The sequence below is a fragment of the Primulina huaijiensis genome, chromosome 1 (genome assembly GCF_012295235.1).
Source record: "Primulina huaijiensis isolate GDHJ02 chromosome 1, ASM1229523v2, whole genome shotgun sequence".
NCBI classification, from domain to species: Eukaryota; Viridiplantae; Streptophyta; class Magnoliopsida; order Lamiales; family Gesneriaceae; genus Primulina; species Primulina huaijiensis.
In genome coordinates, this window is record NC_133306.1 from 17,617,395 (window position 1) to 17,641,068 (window position 23,674).

At 38.6% G+C, this 23,674-nt stretch overlaps 1 protein-coding gene and 1 non-coding gene across 6 annotated transcripts; one reads left to right on the top strand and one right to left on the bottom strand.

Moving 5' to 3' along the window:
• Positions 1 to 1,996: 1,996 nt before the first annotated feature.
• On the top strand, positions 1,997 to 23,596 carry LOC140982141 (probable NOT transcription complex subunit VIP2). Of its 5 annotated transcripts, XM_073448566.1 has the most exons (15): positions 2,007 to 2,138; positions 2,517 to 2,659; positions 3,687 to 3,821; positions 5,054 to 5,159; positions 5,234 to 5,412; positions 5,652 to 6,033; positions 19,825 to 20,034; positions 20,123 to 20,218; positions 21,336 to 21,424; positions 21,501 to 21,683; positions 22,105 to 22,530; positions 22,614 to 22,666; positions 22,751 to 22,792; positions 22,930 to 23,074; positions 23,334 to 23,596. In XM_073448566.1, the coding sequence occupies exons 3-15, from the start codon at positions 3,804 to 3,806 to the stop codon at positions 23,391 to 23,393; spliced, it is 1,989 nt and encodes a 662-aa protein (XP_073304667.1). In that variant the 5' UTR covers positions 2,007 to 2,138; positions 2,517 to 2,659; positions 3,687 to 3,803; the 3' UTR covers positions 23,394 to 23,596. The 5 variants fall into 5 exon arrangements, with proteins under 5 accessions (XP_073304661.1, XP_073304667.1, XP_073304681.1 ...); XM_073448560.1 differs by lacking the exon at positions 2,517 to 2,659 and having other exon boundaries at positions 1,997 to 2,138; XM_073448580.1 differs by lacking the exon at positions 2,517 to 2,659 and having other exon boundaries at positions 2,026 to 2,144; positions 3,698 to 3,821.
• On the bottom strand, positions 5,079 to 5,159 carry LOC140991262 (small nucleolar RNA snoR35). Its single transcript, XR_012177824.1, has one exon. It is a non-coding gene; the product is annotated as a small nucleolar RNA snoR35 (small nucleolar RNA).
• Positions 23,597 to 23,674: the final 78 nt, after the last annotated feature.

Genomic DNA, 23,674 nt, shown 5'->3' on the forward strand with positions numbered 1-23,674 from the left:
CGCCCTCGTGCATGCGTGCGCGCGCGCGCTGGCTGCGGATGGCTAGGGGATGGTGCTCTGGTCAGGGCTGGTTCAGATAGGGTTCAGGAAGGTCTGGGCAAGGTCTGGTCCAGGGTGGCTCGGTGGTGGCTTGTGGTTTGGGTGATGCGAACGGTTTTAGGGAGGAAATAGGCTCGGTTTTGGCTAGGGAAAGAGAATAGGCTCGAACGTGATACACGGGGGCTGGTTCGTGGTTCATGGGGGTAGTTTAGGGATGGAAAGTCTAATTTTAAAATTTGGATAGTAAATATTAAGTTTTGAATTTATTCGGGTTTAAAATATTTTACGGTTTAGCTATTAAGTAATTAAATCTAGATGCTCGGGTTTACGTCTAAGAAAAATATTAGAGTCAAATTTAAGTTTATATGATGGTTCGGGATAGGTTCGAGTCAGTAAAAGTAAGAAAAATTTAAAATTGAGAAGTTCGAGGTCTAAGGGTAAAATGAGGCTGTACGATTTTTCCTGAAAAATGTTATTTTATGATTTTTGGAAGAAAACAATATTTTAAAAATAAAAAGAAAGAGAAAAATATTTTGAAAGATGTGAATTGACTGAGACACAGAGGATAAAATTAGGATATCGTGAGGGAAAATGCTCTAGAAGGAGCCTTTTTATGAGAGAAGGTCTCAGAGGGAACCCAACGATCGTATTTTCATATTTGGCCACGGCCAAATGACGAGAGTTTCTAACGCCCCGCCCCAGGTACTTGGTGTATATAGACTGATCAATTAACCAGATGATGAATGATAAATGATAAAGGATAGTCACTTTCAAGGATCAAACTTCACTCAAAATGGTATATGATGAGGAAATGATTTATGATGTTGTATGCTAAAATGATTCACAAAGAGGAAAACAGAATGATATTATGGGTTTAAACGGTCTACGATAATGATATATGCTTACGAGATTTTATATCAGCGTATTTTATTAAAAGATATATTTTAAAACTGCATGTGCCTGTATAGATATTATTTGCTACGTATAGATAAAACATATTGAGTCATTAGGCTCATTAGGTTTGAATGGTTGCATGTGAGGAAGATTTTGAGAGAGGCGTTGAAGCTTGAGTAGATCGAGTCCAACAGCACGCTCTCGAGAGACTTTTATTTTCCGCACTACTAGATTTATAATTAAAGTTTTAAAGTAAAAATTTTGAGGATAATTTATTTAAAGTTTTATGCTTTGGTTTGAAGTTTAGTCGTTGAAGTATTTTAAATAGATTTAAGATTTTACGGTTGACGTTTTATGAGATTTTATGCTATGATTTTGAAGTTTTAAATGTTGAGTTTATTTTTGAATGAGGGTTTCGAATTTCATGATTTATGATTATAAAAAAATAATTAGTAATATTTTAAAGATAAAAGGAAAAGATGTTTCAGATTCACGAGGATATTTTTTTGGCAACGATAATATAAAATTTTTTTTTGTATTTTTGTTCATAGTTTCAATGATATATAAAGTGATTAACTTTCAAAATTTTATTATTACTCTTGTTCTTTGTTGTTGTTAAATAATCTGATTTGTTTGATTAAAAGCATCTGACACGTTATGTCGCGGTTTGATTGCTAGTTATCTCGACGGGTTTTGTCATATTAAATATATTTTGAAAATTTAAATTAATTTTTAGTTAAACATTTGTTAAACTATCATATTCAATAAAATTTTACGTAAATAAAATATTAACTTTTTTAAATCACAAACACTATTTATTTGACTATTTTTTCAAAATTATTAATGAGAAAAATATTTATATATAAATCAAAATTTTAGCTAAATAAAAAATATATAATTTACTTTCTATATTATTTATTTAAAATTATTTAGATATTGCAATTTACTTTCTATATTATTTATTTAAAATTATTTAGATATTGCATGCATTAATATAATTATATATATTTTTCCAAGAGATGACGCAAACGTTGACATGCGCTTTTATTCCTCGTGTTTTAGTCACTTGTGTGCTTTAGGGGTTTGGCTTCGTTCGTAATAGCGATCCATTTCATTTGTGTTTCTGTTTTCCCCATATTCTCTCTCACTCCAATTTTCAGACCTATCGCAATTAGCAGATCGCTTTCAGTTATATTCTATTCGAGGTCAGTGTGTACTTCCTCTTTTTTATGCTTTGATTATGTTTATTTACTTGTTCTTGTGTTTTCTAGGTGGACTTGTTGAGCTTCGGAAATACGTTGTTATCTAGGTTTCAATTTATCGTTTATTATTGTCATTTTTGGCCAGTGGATTGTTGCATACATGGTTTCTGTTCTTAACGAATAATGCCATTTTTTTTGCTGTACCTAGGCTTGTTCTTGAGATTCGGGTGATTTTTTCCTTTGTTTTCATGCACATGGTTTGTTCTCGAGATTGAATTTGGCTTTTTATTTACCATAACTGATGGTGTTTTAAGATTAAAAATCGACTTCTTTGTTTTATTTCTCGAAATTTTGTTGATACTGTTACTGATTACTTTGCAGTTGGCAAAATGAGAGAGTCCATGGATGTGAAGTTTAATTTTGTGTTGTCTTCATGGAGCTGCATTTTCAGATTCTCCATTTTTCCAGCACTACAAACATTTTCTGTGTTTGTTCCTTCTTATAATGGAGTATTTTTGGCCATGGTATTTTTTTGATTGTGATACATTGGGCACATAACTATTCTGGTCGATTATTTTTGGACCATCATTTTACTATCTTATCAGGGAGGCACAGTTGAGTTATATTAGAATGGAAGCTCGGCAGCTCGTAGGATAATTATTGGTTGGATCTTTTGGGGAATTAGTGAACTAGGATCTCTGTTGTCCCTTTTCAGTTGGGTCTTAATTCTATTGACTTCTCTAGAGCTCATCTTCTGTAGATTTATGAATTTATCAACTTGTTTAGGTTATGTTTGGATGGATGGATGGATTTAATATGAATGGAGGAATTTGATTTAAGAATGGATTGGGATGTTAGATTCGAAATAACTCCTATTTTAGGTGCATTTCATATCTATCTCTATTACTATTACATTTGCCTAAATTAATATAATGTGGACTTGAAATTTTTTTTTTTTATCTAATATGATTATATATTAATCAAATGGATTTGAATTCATGTACTTGAAATCCATGTTTCAAATACCTCAATCCAAGATTCCAAATGCATCCTTAAGGAAAACCGAGGATCTGAATCTCATCACTTGTGAAAATTCTGTGACTTAAGTGAAGCAGTTATTGTAGGACTTGTTTTCTTGTGCATTCTAGTCGTTTCCTTTGCATTTATAAACAAAGCATACCAATACAGGACAAGAAAGGGATACTTTGTGGATAGATATAACGTTTTATCCGTGTTATCTTTAAAGGTGTTGGTGTTCTCTATTATATGTTATTTTATTTTTCATATGTTATATGCCAATTTAATTTTCTTGAACCTGTTTTTGTTTTAAATTGATTGTTTATGTTCGACTGTGCCTAGGATCTCTAGAACTCCCAGGGGTTCATCTCTACTCTGTCCTGTTCATGATATTACGAGTCTTTCTTTCTGATTCAATTTCTGAAATTCTATCGCACATTCTAGCTTTTATGTGTTTTTTCTGCAATGATAGATTTAATTGCAGCTCCTTATTTTGATGGCTGCTTCAATTACTCTCTCTCTCTCTCTGTCCAGTGATATAAGAGGAATCGGGCTCGAATCACGTTGGAAATCTTTCTTACTTAAAAGGAAAAAAGAAAGCTGCTTCTTAGCAAGGGAAAATTATCTTCATGACCTGTTGACAGTCTCAAAATGTCGGGGTTACCTAATGTAATGATCCTTCATCCACAACAAATGATGATAATCTTTAGAAACGTGAATATATATATTTTTATTTTTTTGTGTTCTTTTACTTTGAACACTACTGCTGGTATCTTTAAATGTGATTATTCTTCTCCATGTTCTATTTGAGATTGACGATTTCGATTGAACAATCTGATTTGTTGTTATTTGATTGAAGGCTAATCAAACTAGTAAATGTCTGATCTTTACATAGTGATGCCTTCTTGATGAATTGATAACGTGAATATGCACGTATGATTTATTGATGCTCTTTTCCCTTCATTGATTTTTCTAAAATTTTTCACTCCGAGTTTTGTTTTCAAATAACCATTTTTCTAAAGATAATATAAAAGATGTATGCTCATATATTATGGTTGAGAAATATGGTGCCAACCGCAGTATGTTTATTTTTCTGTTTGTGCGATGATAAATGAGTTTCATGGGTGATAATAAGCTGTAGATGGGCAAGAATGAATGATTACTTTGTAGCACTTATGATATGAGTTCAAGTTTCAACTATAGTCCAGCAGTCTGTTCCCTAAAAGCATCTTGCTGTGTTGGTAGCTTTTTGTTTCTGAAACGTCTGTTTTACATTTTGAATGGATTATGATATATTTGCTGAAAGGACTTGCATATTCGGATATGACTTATGAGAGAATCTCTTATATTGCTTTCTGTGACATACTGGGATACACCAAAAGTACCATGGCATATCATTTAATTTGCATGGATTTATGACATGTCTACATAGGTCATTAGTTCCTACAGTAGTGATATAATATTTTTAAATGTCAGCTCGAGATTTTTATGTGGTGATGAGATTATCTCCCTGCAGCATTTTTTGAGATACATTGGTTGTATTTTGTGGGGGAATGGGAATGAAGATTTCAACGCTCATGTTTTTTACTTATTTACCTGAATCAAAGGATCAACCCCATGTATTGCAACTGTAAAACGTTTTGGATGCTTTTGACTCTCCCAAATCCGTCAACTATCTTGTACTTCTGGGTTGCTGTAATCAATATGAATCCTGAGACAAGGTTCCAGTTTAGTTAAATCCTCTTTTTCCTATGCTAAGAAGTGGGGGTAAATACTGTACTGATCATATAAAAACTTACCTTTAAATGGATGAGGGTTATTTATTACATAAAATTTTTTGTGTTGAGGTCTCACAATCATGTAGTCAATTATTTATAAATTCTTTTACTCTGTAACTGCAGACACTTAATGGGTCATCTTCAAATCTCTCCGACAGCACAGGACGCTCTTTTTCTCCATCTTTCTCTACACAGTCTGGTGGTGGCTCTCCTGTTTTTCATAACAGTGGTATGCTGTTTGCCGCAACGATCACTTCTTTATACTCCCAAAATTCTCCTATAGCAGCGAACCCTCTTTTACAGGAAATATTCAGGGATTGCACAACATTCATGGAAACTTCAATGTCCCTAACTTACCTGGTTCACTTGGATCACGAAATACAGTCTTGAATAACATTCCTTCAACCGGGGTGCAACAAGCTGCTGGCAACCTTTCTGGTCAACGGTTTGTTTCAAATAACCTTCCGGTTGCCCTTTCACAGGTGAGGTTTCACTTTTACGTTATGCATATGAATTCTTGATGCTAAAGGATGTGAGTACGGAGTTGAGAATATATTCAAAGGAGAGAGAGTTAAAAAAATCATTATGTCATGCAGAAAGAGAGTTAGAAAATTTTATTGGTATTTTGAGCCATCTGACACGTACCTATTATGTGATTATTTACCGAGTTATACACACACGGCTTGTGATGAACTCCTTGTTTGTTGTCTTTGATCTACAGATTTCTCATAATAGTGTGCATGGCCATTCGGGGCTGCCAAATAGAGGTGGTATAAGTGTTGTTGGCAACCAGGGGTATAGTAGCAGCACCAACGGAGTTGGAGGTTCTATCCCTGGGATTCTCCCAACCTCTGCTGCAATTGGGAATCGGACTGCTGTTATAGGTTTGGGAGTGTCTCCTGCTCTGGGAAATGCAGGGCAACGGATTACAAGCTCCATGGGGAACATAATTGGTGGCGGTAACATGGGCAGAAATATTAGCTCAGCTGGAGGACTCTCTGTTCCTGGGCTTACTTCTCGCCTAAATTTAACTGCCAACAGCGGTTCTGGAAATCTAAATGTGCAGGGACAAAATAGATTGATGGGTGGTGTGCTTCAGCAAGGTACTTCACAATGCATTTTCAATCCAATCATAACTCTGTGCTGTAACTAGTGCCTTAGTGTTTGAGATCGGAATGCCTTTTGGATAACATTATTGGTTGCTGCTTCAACTCATTTAAATTTTTCACAATCCATGTGAAATTATCAGTTTTATGGTTTAATGTTTTAATACCATGTTACCCTAGCCATTCTGTGAGGGCCCGTAATTCGTATTCATAATTTTGCGGAATTATTAAAATTTTTCTCTTTTTAAATAAATAAAATTGCAACGTATAAAAACTTTCGTAAAATAACCCAACGGTTTAACATAAACATAGCAGCGGAAACTGAATAATGTTTTAAACAATAACTTAAAATATATATAAAGTTATAACAAGAGTTTGAACATAAAACTGAATAAATAAACGTGAGGTCCTCGGGTTCGTACTACCGCCGATCCGAGCTAACTCACTGGTCCCCGCCCTCAGCCTCTGCATCGTCAGTACCTACATCAATCAAGTCTAGTGAGTCTAAAGACCCAGCATGCATATATCGTGAATAACAAGTAAATATATCATAAAATCGCATGCAACGTAAAAATATCGTATCGTAAAGCGTAACGTGAAAATCGTGTCATGAGTAATTATAAATACGTGCATAACTGAAAAATCGTACATAAAAGAGTTGCTCGATAGAGCCCTGTCATAACATATCATATCGTAATTTTTCTTTAGAGATAATGTTCTACGCAAGTGGCCCATAACATAACATGCACGTCTGATCAGACTAAACCACAGTATACTGGGCGGTAAAGATCATCACAGCCCTTGGACTGGATATCCGTACCCATACATAATCGTAAACCGGTCGTAAGTCACCGGGTGAAGCAATCCCATAAGCGTAAGGTGGCCACAAGACATATCGCATATATCTCAAAAATAAATATTTTCTATTTTTTTTTTTGCACGTAATATAATTATTATCCTGTTTTAATTTACCAAATGAGTTGGATCGTTCCCAGGCTCACTGCGACCTAATTCTAACATGAGACACATGCAAATAATCTCAACTTGACCAACACTTCATATTCGAACTAAAAACGAGACAATTACGCCCAACAAACTTAGTATCTAACCATGACTCCGTACCAATCCGAACCAACATCGAACCATCGTTTAGTCATGATTAAAATACATCTAAAATACTGGAAAATATATACCAAGGGCTGTAATACACGAAAATTGTGCATGGAGGCCAAAATCATGAAACGCTCTTTCGAGAGTCACTTTGGCACATTGCACCGTAAATTCTCGTACGACTTCTAAACTTAACCAAATCACGAACGACCAAAAACGTGACCTTCCTAACTCAATAAGGTACTGTCCAGTCCAAGGCCATAGGCTAAAAGCCAACCAAGAACTCGAAACACACCTCTGAACCGAAGGCACAGTTTCTGTCCAGGAAATTACAGCAGCATCTGTTGCGCTTCCTTGCTTCGTTTTCGAGACTATTGGCCATTGGGGCTTGAACTACCGACCAGAGCCTCTTACCAACATCCTAAGGTGTGATTTGAACCATGGCTAAGGGCCCTAGGCCAACCACAATCCAAACCAACACCTACGACAAATCTGAAGTTTCACTCGAGAACACATATGCTGTACCGTGGGGAGTGTTGCTTGTTCGTGCTGTCAAGTATCATTCCAGTGGCCATATGAACGACCAAGGCATGATATAAACATGATGAGGTATTGTGTGAACCATGGCTAAGGGCTAGAAGCCAACCAAGATCCACCACAAACCAAGAAGCCGAAGCTTCACACACACAAACAAAATTCAGAAAAACTAAAATCGAAGGGGCTTGCGTTGTTGCTGTCCAACTGACTTGGGACGTGGCTCAAGCCACTTAAGGCCGACTTGACCACGTACTATGCTTGCTAGGGAAGGGTCCTAGCCATGGCTACAGGCCCTTGGCCAGCCATGATCCAAGTAACACCCGAAACCACTCACAAGCTCCACCCGAGAACACACCTCACACGCGTGGGGTGTCTTGCTTGTTTTGCTGTCAAATGAAGGATCCAATGGTTATGAGGTTAACCATTGTCAATGCTAGACATGCTAAGGTGTTGTATGAGTCATGGCTAAGGGCTAGAAGCCAATCACAACCCACATGACACCATAAATTCGAAACTCAACACACACAACCAAAATCAGAAAAATGAATACCTATGGGGCGCTGTTCTTGTTTTATTTTTAAAACCGATGGGACCATGAACCAAGCCATGAAAGGTCATCTTGGTCACGTCCTAGACATGCTAAGGAAGTGTTCAAACCATGGTTATAGGCCCTAGGCCAACCAAGAACCGAACCCTTGCCTTAGACAAACAAGAATCAGAAATTGAGACTCGAAATGGCAGCTATGGGAAGTTGCTATCAAATCTCTTCCTCCAGCGTGTAGGGGCTGGAACCAATGGACTAACATGACCCTAACATGCCCTAGTACATGTCTAGATGCAGCCTTGAGTGCTTGGAACCGAGCCAACCCCTGAAATCACAAAACCAACAACAACCGTGAAGCATGAAGGTGGCCGAGAAAACATTCTGCACAGATTTTTTTCTAATGTTCTTGACATGATTTCGGTTTTGTCATGGATCAAGCACATGTAATGGTTTAAAAATAGATATATAACTTGATTGAAGAGCAAAGAAATAATATAGACATGTCTTAAGTTGTTTTTACAATAAACAACACAATACGTCGGATCGGGAGACACGACAACGAAAATGAAGACACCTTGCTATTGTTGTTGTCTTGGCCAAGAATGGGAGCTTCTAATTCCCTAATATTTCGTTCTAGGGGAAGTGAAGAAGATGGTGAAGGCTTGTGGTCAAATAAGGTGTGCATGGGGGAGTAAATGATGCCAAGTTGGGGGGAAAAACATGCATGTTGATTGGTTGACCTTTGTTTTCTTCTTGTTGAGAGTTAAATGGTATTCATTGGAATTGTGTGGAGTGGAGATGACCGAGACTTGTCTTCTCAATTAGTGTAAGATTTTATTTAAGTTTTGCTAAGTAGAATCCTATGTTAGATAAGGTTGATTAAGAGTTAATTAAGCACAATCTAGATGAATTAAGAAGCCTATAATTAAATTGGTGATTAATTAATTAAAGTAGACTTAAATCCACTTGATTTCAACAAAATAAATTATTTCTTAGCTCGAAATAAATTTAGGAATATTTTTGGATCATAAAATTGATCTCCGATTTCCTATCTCCTGTCCTGTCCCGCGTATATATCTAAAAAGCTAAAATTTGAAATACGCGATTTAAAATCCTTAAAAATAACGTAAATGATTTAAATGCAATTAAATCAACAATATCTTAAAATAATAACCATTTAAAATTAAATAATAGAAATTATGCACATATATACACATATTGGTTGTTTCGGTACTACAACACTCCCCCCTTAAATAAAATTTCGTCCTCGAAATTAGAAATCACCGAATAAATCTGGAAAGCGACTCCGCATCTCTGACTCTGACTCCCAAGTAGCTTCCTCATCGGAATGATTAAGCCACTTGACCTTCACTGATTTGATCACCTTGTTTCGAAGCTTCTTCTCCTTACGGTCTAAGATCTGCACTGGTCTCTCTTCATAAGACAAGTTCGGAGAAAACTGCAACGACTCAAAATTCAACACATGAGAAGGGTTCGCTAAATATTTCCTCAACATCGACACATGGAACACATTGTGTACTCCGGCCAGATTCGGCGGAAGAGCAACACGATATGCTAATGTCCCAACTCTGTCGAGGATCTCAAATGGTCCGATGAACCTCGGACTAAGCTTCCCCTTCTTTCCGAATCTCATGACACCCTTCATCGGTGCTATCTTCACGAAAACATGGTCGCCAACGGCAAACTCTAGATCTCTCCTCCTCCGGTCGGCATAACTCTTCTGTCGACTCTGAGCAGTCCTTATCCTGTCACGGATCTTGACTACTGTATCGGCTGCCTGTTGAACAATCTCCGGACCCAACTCTGATCTCTCACCTACTTCATCCCAATGAATAGGCGATCTGCATTTCCTTCCGTACAGTGCTTCATAAGGAGCCATACCTATAGACGACTGAAAGCTGTTGTTATAGGTAAACTCCAGTAATGGCAACTTCGATTCCCAGCTCCCTAAGAAATCGATGACACAAGCACGGAGAAGATCCTCCAAGATCTGAATAACTCTCTCTGATTGACCATCTGTCTGAGGGTGAAAAGCTGTGCTAAACAACAACTTCGTTCCTATCTCTGAATCCAGACTCTTCCAAAATGAGGAAGTGAATCTCGGATCTCTGTCAGAAACAATAGAGACTGGGATACCGTGCAATCGGACTATCTCACGGATATATAACTCGGCATACTGAATCATGGAGAAAGTCGTCTTAATAGGCAAGAAATGAACTGACTTGGTAAGACGATCAACAATCACCCATATAGCATTTTAACCTCTAGCCGACTTCGGTAAACCAACCACGAAATCCATGTTAATGTTCTCCCACTTCCACTCGGGAATGGGAAGTGGCTTGAATAAGCCGGCTGGTCTCTGATGTTCAGCTTTCACAAGCTGACAAGTCAAACACTCGGATACGAATCTCCTAATCTCTCTCTTCATACCGGGCCACCAATATAACATCTGCAGATCCTTGTACATCTTCGTACTCCCAGGATGAATAGAGTACGGGGACATGTGGGCCTCAGCTAATATGTCTGCTCGAATAGAATCGCTGCTAGGAACCCATATCCTATCTCAATAACGAACAATGCCATCACTCACTGTGTACAAAGCACTGCCCTTCGTCTCATCTCTCTGCCTCCACTTCGCCAACTGCTCATCAGATGACTGACCGCTGCGAATACGGTCTAATAAAGAAGACTTAATCATCAAGGTAGATAGACGGGGAACTCTACCTCGAGTATAAATCTCTAGATCAAATCTTTGAATCTCACTCTGAAGAGGCCTCTGAACTGTCAAATGAGCCATCACTATGACTTTCCGGCTCAAAGCATCCGCTACTACATTAGCTTTACCAGGATGGTAGCTAATGTCACAGTCATAATCCTTGACTAACTCCAACCAACGCCTCTGACGCATATTCAACTCTTTCTGCGTGAAGAAGTACTTGAGGCTCTTGTGGTCGGTAAAGATCTGACACTTCTCTCCGTATAGATAATGCCTCCAAATCTTCAAAGCAAATACTACAGCAGCTAACTCAAGATCATGAGTAGGGTAGTTCTTCTCGTGGATCTTCAACTGACGAGAAACATACGCTATTACTTTTCCATGCTGCATCAACACTGCGCCTAGACCGAGCTTCGAAGCATCGGTATACAATACAAAATCTCCGGGACCTGAAGGCATGGCCAAGATCGGCGCTGAAATAAGAGCTTGCTTCAAAGAATCGAAGCTCTTCTGGCACTCATCGCTCCACACGTACTTACCATTCTTCTTAGTCAATGACGTGAGTGGAACTGCGATAGAGGAGAAACCCTGAATAAACTTCTGATAGTATCCCGCTAGACCAAGGAAACTACGGATCTCTGATGCACTCTGCGGAACCTCCCAATCTCTGACTGTCGCAACCTTCGCTGGGTCTACCTCAATGCCACTGCTAGATATGATGTGGCCTAGGAACGCCACTTTCTCTAACCAGAACTCGCACTTGCTGAACTTAGCGAATAGCTTGTGCCTCTGCAACGTCTGCAATATTGCGGTCAGATGCCTGTTGTGATCCTCTTGACTCTGAGTAGACGAGAATGTCGTCTATGAATACAATGACGAACTGATCAAGATACGGCCGAAATACACGATTCATGTTATCCATGAAGATTGCTGGTGCATTTGTCAGACCGAACGGCATCACAAGGAACTCGAAGTGCCCATAACGAGTCCTAAAAGCAGTCTTAAAAGTATCGGCGTCTTCCACCCTCAACTGGTGATATCCGGAACGCAGATCTATCTTGGAGAATACTGAGGCTCCCTGCAACTGATCAAACAAATCCTCGATCCTCGGAAGTGGGTATTTATTCCTCACTGTAACCCTGTTCAACTCTCGGTAGTCAATGCAAAGCCTCATAGATCCGTCTTTCTTCTTCACGAATAAGACAGGCGCGGCCCATGGAGAGAAACTTGGGCGAATAAACTCCTTGTCAAGAAGCTCCTGAATCTGTTTCTTGAGCTCAACCATCTCTGACGGTGCTAATCTGTATGGCGTCTTAGAGATAGGCGCGATACCTGGCATAAGATCGATCGAAAACTCTACCTCTCGTACCGGTGGTCTACCAGAGACGTCATCGGGAAAAACGTCTGAAAAGTCCCTGACAACTGGGACATCTGCAACTGACTGGCTGGAGACTTCGGGAACAGATATAATGGTCGCAATGAATGCTCGACAACCCCTATGCATGAGCTTCCTAGCCTGAATACAAGATATCATGATAGGCAAATTAAAGTACCGGTCAGGCTCAAATAGGAACTGCTCCCTTCCAAGCGGTCGGACTAGAACATATCTCCGCTGAAATCAATGAGTACTCTGTTCTTGTGCAGCCAATCCATCCCAAGGATAATATCGAACTCTGGCATTGGCAGCACGATCAAATCCGCATAGACAAGATTTCCATGAAGCTCGAGGTCTATGTCTCGTACTACGCTAGTCGCTGCCACCTCCTCGCCAGATGGAATAACCACAGAATACGCCACATCCAATCAAATCGTCTTGACCTCGATGGAATTCGCAAAGGTCTCAGATATGAACGAATGAGTGGCCCCTGAATCAATCAAGGCGTTCGTAGAAGCTCCGCCTATAAATGTTCTTCCTGAAATGTTGGAACATCTATCTAAATCCAATAATTTACCAAAATTAATCCTATAGACATGTAAAGGTCAAAGTTCTTCTAACTTAGATTCCCAAAACGACCCGAATAGAACATGCAATCTTATCACAATTTCTAAGTTCAAATCTTATAACCCAATAATTCAAAGCAATTAATCCCAAAATGCTGAATTAAATATGCTAAAATTTTCCCAAATAAAAACTTAAAGATTTAAGATACCTGCCAAGAGCATAGTCCCTGGGTTCGCCTCCGCTGCATGGAGTGCAAACACTCTGCCCTGAGTAGGCAATGTCCCCTGAGGACAATCCTTTAGCAAATGGCCTGTACCGCCACACTTGAAACACTTCCCAGAGCCATACATGCAAGTTCCGGTATGACGGCGTGTGCACCTGGCACAGACCGGGTACTCCTGCCTCCTCGGGACCACACGTCCCTACTGCTACTGCTGCTGCTGCTGCTCTCTGCTCCTCGATGGGCCATGGAAAGGCCTCTTATGCTGCTGAAGAGGGCGGTGGGGCGCCTGAAATGGCCGCTTACCCTGGCGGTCATTCTCGATATCTCTCTGATCCTGCTCTGCAATAAGAGCTCTAGAGACAGCGACCTCATATGTCGTAGGGCCAACAACCCTAACATCACGACGCAAGATCGGCCGCAATCCATCCATGAAGTGCCTAAGTCTGGCACCTTCGTCGTTCGCGATCAGGGGTACAAAGTGACAACTCCTCTCGAACTTCCGGATAAACTCCGTAACAGTCATGTCACCCTGTCTCAGGGTCATAAACTCCCTGGTCAACCTCGAACGCACGTCATCAGTAAAATACTTAGAGAAGAACACCTCTCTAAAGCGCGTCCAACTGAGAGTAGCTAGATCCAGAGCTACAGATGCGCCCTCCCACCATAGACGGGCGTCTCCTCCAAAAAGATATGTCGCACAGCGGACCCTGTCAATATCCTCAAGCTCCATAAATCTGAAAGTAACCTCTAGGGACTTAATCCATCCCTCAGCCACCATGGGATCAGACGTCCCAGTGAACTCCTTCGGGTTCATCCTCATGAACCGCTCACAAATAGCCTCGGGTCTAGGCGGCCTAGCCACCGCTGCAGCATTGTTCCCCGCGAACTGTGCGAAGAACTGAGTCATACCCGCCATCATCTGGGTATGCATATCAGGTGGTGGAGGAGGTGGCGGTGGACCTCTATCCTCATAACGGTTCTGAGTCTCATCAGCCTCGCTTTCAGCACCCCTCGGGCGGTCAATAACTCGCCTAGGAGGCATACTGTACCATGTAAAATCCTTACGTAACCAACATGCAATATTTCTACTATTTTCTTGAAATTTAAATATATATTTGCTAAAACATAATCTTAACATAACAATATTTTTCATGAGAATATGCTGATAAAATATTTCATGAGAACATGCTGGTAAACTTTCATGCTAAAAAAAAAATGTGATACGTGAAATTAGGACTTACAGACTGAGGACGTGACTTCGTGAGCTTCTCGAGATCAGTAGTAAGTACAACCCTTTACAAGAAACATCGCTCTGACACCAACTGTGAGGGCCCGTAATTCATATTCATAATTTTGCGGAATTATTAAAATTTTTCTCTTTTTAAATAAATAAAATTGCAACGTATAAAAACTTTCGTAAAATAACCCAACGGTTTAACATAAACATAGCAGCGGAAACTGAATAATGTTTTAAACAATAACTTAAATTATATATAAAGTTATAACAAGAGTTTGAACATAAAACTGAATAAATAAACGTAAGGTCCTCGGGTTCGTACTTCCGCCGATCCGAGCTAACTCACTGGTCCCCGCCCTCAGCCTCTGCATCGTCAGTACCTACATCAATCAAGTCTAGTGAGTCTAAAGACCCAGCATGCATATATCGTGAATAACAAGTAAATATATAATAAAATCGCATGCAACGTAAAAATATCGTATCGTAAAGCGTAACGTGAAAATCGTGTCATGAGTAATTATAAATACGGTCATAACTGAAAAATCGTACATAAGAGAGTTGCTCGATAGAGCCCTGTCATAACATATCATATCGTAATTTTTCTTTAGATATAATGTTCTACGCAAGTGGCCCATAACATAACATGCACGTCTGATCAGACTAAACCACAGTATACTGGGCGGTAGAGATCATCACAGCCTTTGGACTGGATATCCGTACCATACATAATCGTAAACCGGTCGTAAGTCACCGGGTGAAGCAATCCCATAAGCGTAAGGTGGCCACAAGACATATCGCATATATCTCAAAAATAAACATTTTCTATTTTTTTTTTTATGCACGTAATATAATTATTATCCTGTTTTAATTTACCAAATGAGTTGGATCGTTCCCAGGCTCACTGCGACCTAATTCAAACATGAGACACATGCAAATAATCTCAACTTGACCAACACTTCATATTCGAACTAAAAACGAGTCAATTACGCCCAACAAACTTAGTATCTAACCATGACTTCGTACCAACCCGAACCAACATCGAACCATCGTTTAGTCATGATTAAAATACATCTAAAATACTGGAAAATATATACCAAGGGCTGTAATACACGAAAATTGTGCATGGAGGCCAAAATCATGAAACGCTCTTTCGAGAGTCACTTTGGCACATTGCACCGTAAATTCTCGTACGACTTCTAAACTTAACCAAATCACGAACGGCCAAAAACATGACCTTCCTAACTCAATAAGGTACTGTCCAGTCCAAGGCGATAGGCTAAAAGCCAACCAAGAGCTCGAAACACACCTCTGAACCGAAGGCACAGTTTCTGTCCAGGAAATTACAACAGCAGCTGTTGCGCTTCCTTGCTTCGTTTTCGAGACTATTGGCCATTGGGGCTTGAACCACCGACCAGAGCCTCTTACCAACACCCTAAGGTGTGATTTGAACCCCCCCCCCGCCCCCCCCCCCAACCCCACCCCCCCCCCACACCTACGACAAATCTGAAGTTCCACTCGAGAACACATATGCTGTACCGTGGGGAGTGTTGCTTGTTCTTGCTGTCATGTATCATTCCAGTGGCCATATGAACAACCAAGACATGATATAAACATCATGAGGGATTGTGTGAACCATGGCTAAGGGCTAGAAGCCAACCAAGATCCACCACAAACCAAGAATCCGAAGCTTCACACACACAAACAAAGTTCAGAAAAACTAAAATCGACGGGGCTTGCGTTGTTGCTGTCCAACTGACTTGGGACGTGGCTCAAGCCACTTAAGGCCGACTTGACCACGTCCTATGCTTGCTAGGGAAGGGTCCTAGCCATGGCTACAGGCCCTTGGCCAGCCATGATCCAAGTAACACCCGAAACCACTCACAAGCTCCACCCGAGAACACACCTCACACGCGTGGGGTGTCTTGCTTGTTTTGCTGTCAAATGAAGGATCCAATGATTATGAGGTTAACCATGGTCAATGCTAGACATGCTAAGGTGTTGTATGAGTCATGGCTAAGGGCTAGAAGCCAACCACAACCCACATGACACCATAAATTCGAAACTCAACACACACGACCAAAATCAGAAAAATGAATACCTATGGGGCGCTGTTCTTGTTTTATTTTTAAAACCGATGGGACCATGAACCAAGCCATGAAAGGTCATCTTGGTCACGTCCTAGACATGCTAAGGAAGTGTTCAAACCATGGTTATAGGCCCTAGGCCAACCAAGAACCGAACCCTTGCCTTAGACAAACAAGAATCAGAAATTGAGACTCGAAATGGCAGCTATGGGAAGTTGCTGTCAAATCTCTTCCTCCAGCGTGTAGGGGCTGGAACCAATGGACTAACATGACCCTAACATGCCCTAGTACATGTCTAGATGCAGCCTTGAGTGCTTGGAACCGAGCCAACCCCTGAAATCACAAAACCAACAACAACCGTGAAGCATGAAGGTGGCCGAGAAAACATTCTGCACAGATTTTTTTCTAATGTTCTTGACATGATTTCGGTTTTGTCATGGATCAAGCACATGTAATGGTTTAAAAATAGATATATAACTTGATTGAAGAGCAAAGAAATAATATAGACATGTCTTAAGTTGTTTTTACAATAAACAACACAATACGTCGGATCGGGAGACACGACAACGAAAATGAAGACACCTTGCTATTGTTGTTGTCTTGGCCAAGAATGGGAGCTTCTAATTCTCTAATATTTCGTTCTAGGGGAAGTGAAGAAGATGGTGAAGGCTTGTGGTCAAATAAGGTGTGCATGGGGGATAAATGATGCCAAGTTGGGGGGAAAAACGTGCATGTTGATTGGTTGGCCTTTGTTTTCTTGTTGTTGAGAGTTAAATGGTATTCATTGGAATTGTGTGGAGTGGAGATGACCGAGACTTGTCTTCTCAATTAGTGTAAGATTTTATTTAAGTTTTGCTAAGTAGAATCCTATGTTAGATAAGATTGATTAAAAGTTAATTAAGCACAATCTAGATGAATTAAGAAGCCTATAATTAAATTGGTGATTAATTAATTAAAGTAGACTTAAATCCACTTGATTTCAACAAAATAAATTATTTCTTAGCTCGAAATAAATTTAGGAATATTTTTGGATCATAAAATTTATCTCCGATTTCCTATCTCCGGTCCGGTCCCGCGTATATATCTAAAAAGCTAAAATTTAAAATACGCGATTTAAAATCCTTCAAAATAACGTAAATGATTTAAATGCAATTAAATCAACAATTTCTTAAAATAATAACCATTTAAAATTAAATAATAGAAATTATGCACATATATACGCATATTGGTTGTTTCGGTACTACACATTTAGTGTAAGTTAAAAAGAATTTATTAAATCTAAGATATGATTGGCTTGGTTATTGGATCCTAATTTTGCTTCAATATTGTGACATGAATAGTAGAAATTCATTTATTCATTAATCAACTCACGAATTTTGATTCAATACTCTGACATGAATAGCAGAAGTATAATTTATTCATTAATTAACTCAAAGACATTAGTATTTTGGATTACAATCCATGTGAAATTATCGGTTTTAATTTGTTCATTGGACCGTAGTTGTTAAAAGCGAGCGCCTGGCTACACCTAGGTGTTAGGCACAGCCCAGGCGCACCTCATTCACCTGTGTAACCTTCCAAACACATGGCTTAAGACAAGCACTTAAAGGCTAAGGCGCAAGGCCTATGTGAGGCGTAGAAAAGCGCGCCTTATGAATGTATAAGGCGTTACACAATTAATAAGGCCAAGCCTAACCAATTTTGAGGCCCAATTACTAAAGCCCATAACTATTTAATAACCAGGAAAACTTGCGTGCATTTATTCGTATGTTACATGTAGACTCTTGATCTCCCACAGTCTCCCTTAAACTTCAGACTCTAATTACACTATTACACTGGAACATAAAATAAGAAATACTAAGTGCAAAAAAACAGGTTTGATTTCGCCCTTATTACCGATTTCAATCAGGCAGCCGCCAACCCTTACTGAAGTTTTATTCCTTAGTATACTGTGCATTGATGAGACATTAATGAATTCGGGATGATTGATAATCACTACATATGTGGATTTTTTTAATTTATGCCAAATTTGCTTTACTTCGATAAATCGTGCGCTTCTCCTTGCTCCTCAGGCCCCAAGATACCTTAATGTTTTTATGCACCTTGCGTCCCAAATAACTATGCATTGGACTGATATGATTAGAGTCCGTTGTCATAAAATTTATGTTTTGCCATTTTGATCAGGTGTGATAAAAATGAAATTGTAATGAAGTGTTTGCTAGACCTTAAAAGACAGTGTTTCAACCATATTTCTAATTTTTTGTCTTTTTTTCTCTTTCTTCTTTCATCCTTTTCTACACCCTCGACAAAGTTGTATCACCCTTTTCAAATGACTACTTTACAATTAATGAATTTTTGGTTTGTCCTGTTTGCGGAGGAGCCATATATTATTGCCATTTGCCAGTCACCGGAATTGTTGCCACTAGCCACCATTATGACCTGCGACCATACTCTCCTCCACGATCCACTTGGAAACCATTAGAGTTTTGAACCACCTTTCATTTCCTCTTCATCATTTTGCATTGCCAATCAACCTTCGACTACGATGGTGATGGTGTAAATGTAGGAGGGCTGGTTTCAACTGTTGTGTTGGTGAATTTATATGGCTTAGTGGAGCTTGTGTTGCTATACTTTTAGTAAAGGGATATTTAGGCAAACAACATGGCTTATCAAGAAGACTGTAATTTTTGACAAGAGTTCCCATGTCGATAATGTGACAATTTATCAACAAATTGTGTCCGCAATGCAAGCTTGGTGAGCTACAGTCGACCTAATACAAGATATAAAGTGAATACTTAGCAATCCAACATCTATACCACAAACCGAATTCACCCTTTAGTATTCAATCTTTTGACGAGTAAAAATTGTCATTGTTGTCATGCATAGCCCCTGACATGGCACTATGATTGAAATGTCGTGTTAAATTGTATTATGTTATCAATGATAATTTTTACATCGCAACATGCACTTGGAGTCATATTTGTTCCATTTTTTATTATCAAGACGTGGAAACTGGAATAGTTATCTGTGAGCGTATGTGTTTTTAATCAACAATTGTTCTTCATGTCTTGTGTAATTGGCACAATGTCGAAACATGTCGTTTGAACGATTGTACGACTTAAAATATTTGAAATTCAATATTACTATCAGTTATAGTTTTAGTAACAGCAGAAATCGCTTGTTGCTGTATAACTTTTTAATGTATATATATGTTGTTTTCTTTCAACAGTTCCTCATACTCTGCGACATTTTGTGTATGTGCATAACTTTTAATGTATATATTTTGAATAAATCAATCTTGATTATGTTTATTTTAGGTGGGAGTATAAAGTTACTTGCTTAAGGACTGCAATTCTGACAGTTTGGGTGTTCAGGTTCCCCACAGGTGCTATCCATGTTAGGAAATTCCTATCCTAGTGCTGGTGGTCCCTTATCTCAAAACCTCGTTCAAGCTGTCAATAATCTAAATAGTATGGGTATCTTGAATGATGTGAATACCCATGATGGTGTCTCTTTTGATATCAATGATTTCCCTCAACTGACTAGTCGCCCTAGTTCTTCTGGAGGTCCTCAAGGACAACTTGGTAACTGAGTAGATAGATTTATTTTATGTAAAACTTTTTTTTGCTGATGTGTTTCTGCTGTAAGATGCAATATAATCCCATCTTTCAGGTTCCCTGCGGAAACAAGGCCTTGGCCCTATTGTTCAACAAAATCAAGAGTTCAGCATTCAAAATGAAGATTTTCCAGCGTTGCCTGGATATAAAGGTGCCTACATATGTTTACGTCAATCTTATCAAAGAAAAGCTGATCCATTTCATGCGTAGTTGTCCTCAAACAAGTTAGACAAGTAAGAAGAATAGGCAATGAGAAGAGATGAAACTTTTATATTGTCGTTGGGTTTTTAGTTTGTTTATTCTTCTGCAATTGGTCTTTAACTCATTTAGTCAGAGATCTCTGCTATCCTTCTTGGATTCTTCCGACTTTAGGTAGGAATACCACTGCAATCTTCCAACTTGTCTTTTGGTGTTGAAGAACTTGAAATTTGTTTACCCAGTTACAAATGTGTATCATTTAGCATTTTTTCTTTTCACATTCTCGAAGTTTATATTTTTCTCTTTTGCTTAAACAAGAATTGGCTTTATAAAACAACATATATATGGAAATGTCTTTGAATTAGAATATGTTGATCTTGTAGAAAACTTTTGACGAGGCTTTGATTGTTGCTTGTCATTGCTGGTGTTTCTTTTTAAATTTGTTTTTTTTGGTAATTGGAAGCAATGTACATCTTGTCGTGATTTTCAAATTCAACGTTTTGGCCAATATATCCTCTGCACACTTTTATATAGTATAATTTGCTAGATGGGTTGAGTGTAATCTAAACTCTCGCACAAATATGTCTTAAAGTTTCAGCAGTTCTGCTCTTCCAATTTGTTCGACCATCAACATTTCACAGGCTGTGTTCTGTTTCGTTCATCTGCATAATTGAACTGGTTATCCTTTTTGAGCATACCCATTAACTTTTAATTTAGATGTTTCAGATATAGTTTGTTCGGGGTATCTTTTGTCATGTTTTTTGTTCATTTAATCTCAATGGCATTTATGATTCTTTATATTGGCCATTTGAAATGGTTATCCGTTTGACACAGTTATAATGGACGCCCTCCTATTTTGTTTTCCAGATAGAACAGATGGACTGTGAGGGTATCATCGTCTTTTGATACTCAATATTATGCTACTTGTAGAAAAAATGATTCTCACTAATAACCTGTCGTCGGCCTTTTCTATTAGTATAGTATAGCCTTTAAAACTTCGGTTGGATGCCTGAAAAAACTTCTGGGCCGATTTTAGCAATTTTTTTAATATTTTTTTAGATTTTACACAGGTGGCAATGCTGATTATTCAATGGACCTGCACCAGAAAGAACAACTTCATGATAGTTCTGTATCTATGATGCAACCTCAACATTTTTCTGTGAGAAATTTGCTAATAGATGTGTATTTAGATTAACAATCATCTTCAGTCTTCCTCAATCCATTTCAAAATGCAGATTGGGCGATCCGCTGGTTTCAATTTTGGGCCAACATTTTCATCTCATCGGCCACAGCAGCAACAACATACTCCTTCAGCCAGCGGCACTGGTGGACCTTTTTCAAATGTGAATAACCAGGATCTACTCCATTTACATAGTTCTGAGATTTTCCCGTCATCGAATTCCAATTATCATTCGCAGGTGGTCTCACTGGCTCTTAAGTTGACATTCAACCGTAAACATAAACCAGCACAATAATCTATTGAAATGTGTTTTCCAAGTGTGAGATGTTAATATTTGCTCAAGCAATGTAGCTCATTTTGTAGTTTTTTCCCAGTACTTTTCTTTGGAGCATAGAAATAACAGGACACGTATAAATGGATATCTGCATGGAAGTTTTTTTTGCGTTCTACCTTTTCAGCTTGCTGATTAAATTGCATTTTATAACGAGCTTCTTATCTATTAGTTGTTTTATCAGATATATCAAACAATCAGTTAATAATATGTGGATTGTGAAGGAAGGTTTGTAGATGATATTGTTGTCTCCTTTCTTGCTATTTTGTTACAGCTAATGTTTTCGTACAATAAAATGTATTATGATGTGTCATTTTATATGATCCAGAGTGGTGGACCCCAAGGCTTAGGATTGAGACCTCTGAATTCTCCAAGTTCAGTGTCCGGCATAGGTTCATACGACCAACTTTTACAGCAGTATCAGCAGCATCAGAATCCATCTCTATTTCGACTTCAGCAAATTCCTTCCGTTAGTCAACAATATAGGGAACAGGGAATGAAACAAATGCAGGCTGCACAGACAGCTCCTGACCTTTATGGTTTGCACGGTTTGTTAAATGTGATAAGGATGAGTGACCCTGATTTGACATCTCTTGCACTTGGAATTGACCTGACTACACTAGGATTGAACTTGAATTCCACTGAAAATCTCTACAAGACGTTTGCTTCCCCATGGTCAGATGAGCCTGCCAAGGGAGATCCGGAGTTCATTGTGCCACAATGTTACTATACTAAACAACCGCCACCTCTTAGTGTGAGTTTTCCTAATATCCTATTTTCTATCCGCTTTACTTCTATAATTTTCGCCTTGCTGAAATTTTTTTGGGTTGGCTGCAGCAAGTGTACTTCTCAAAGTTCCAATTAGACACATTGTTCTATATTTTTTATAGGCAAGTCTTTTCGTTCTCCAAAATTGATCTCTTTATCAGTAACATAAAATATGACATTTGTTATCTCTTGTGGAATTTATGCAGTATGCCAAAGGATGAAGCCCAACTATATGCCGCTAATGAGTTGTATGTTATATGCAATGAATTTACCAATTTCTTGTTTGCTTACTTGTTTCTTCTGCTTTTAATGTTGGCAATTAGCAACTTTTATTTATTTATTTTTTATACTTTTTAATTCTTCTGCTTTTAATGTTGGCAATCAGATATAACAGAAGCTGGTTCTACCACAGGGAGCACCGTTGTTGGTACATGAGGGTTACTAATATGGAGCCTCTTGTGAAGACAAACACATGTGAAAGGGGCTCTTATATTTGTTTTGATCCAAACACGTGGGAGACAATTCGCAAGGTTTGAGATTCTGTTCCTGTTACAATCTTCTGTTTAGTCAGTTACTGAAACTGAAAGAGTATCTTGTTTATTAATGTAACTCATACAAGCCCCAGCCCAAACCAATCGGGATTTTCCAGTGCATCATTTTTCAACATCGTGTACCCATTTGATATATGAATCGATCAATTTATCTTCGAAATCCCCAAGTCATTTTTAAGTGCCATTAGTAATTACTTATTGTAGTTGAATACACAATTCACTGTATAAACTTTTGCAGGAAAATTTTGTTCTTCATTACGACATGTTGGAAAAAAGACCAGCTTTACCTCAGCATTAGCAAATACATTTGTTTACAGTGTAAATCTTCAGGTTCGACGGGTTTATAGGGCAAGGAGTATGATTTTACTTTTATATTGTTTTCTGTAATTCCTTTTTATTTTTTGTTGTCAAATTGAATATTTCAAGCATGATAGATCAGTTTCTGTGAATTTTTTTTCGTCATTTTTGTTCTCGCACCAAACTTTGGAACGCATTGGCAAATCAAGGTACTTTTGTTAATCTCTTTGTTAGATTTCGTATTCTGGACTGATGGCTACTATGTTCGCAAATGTTTGCGTA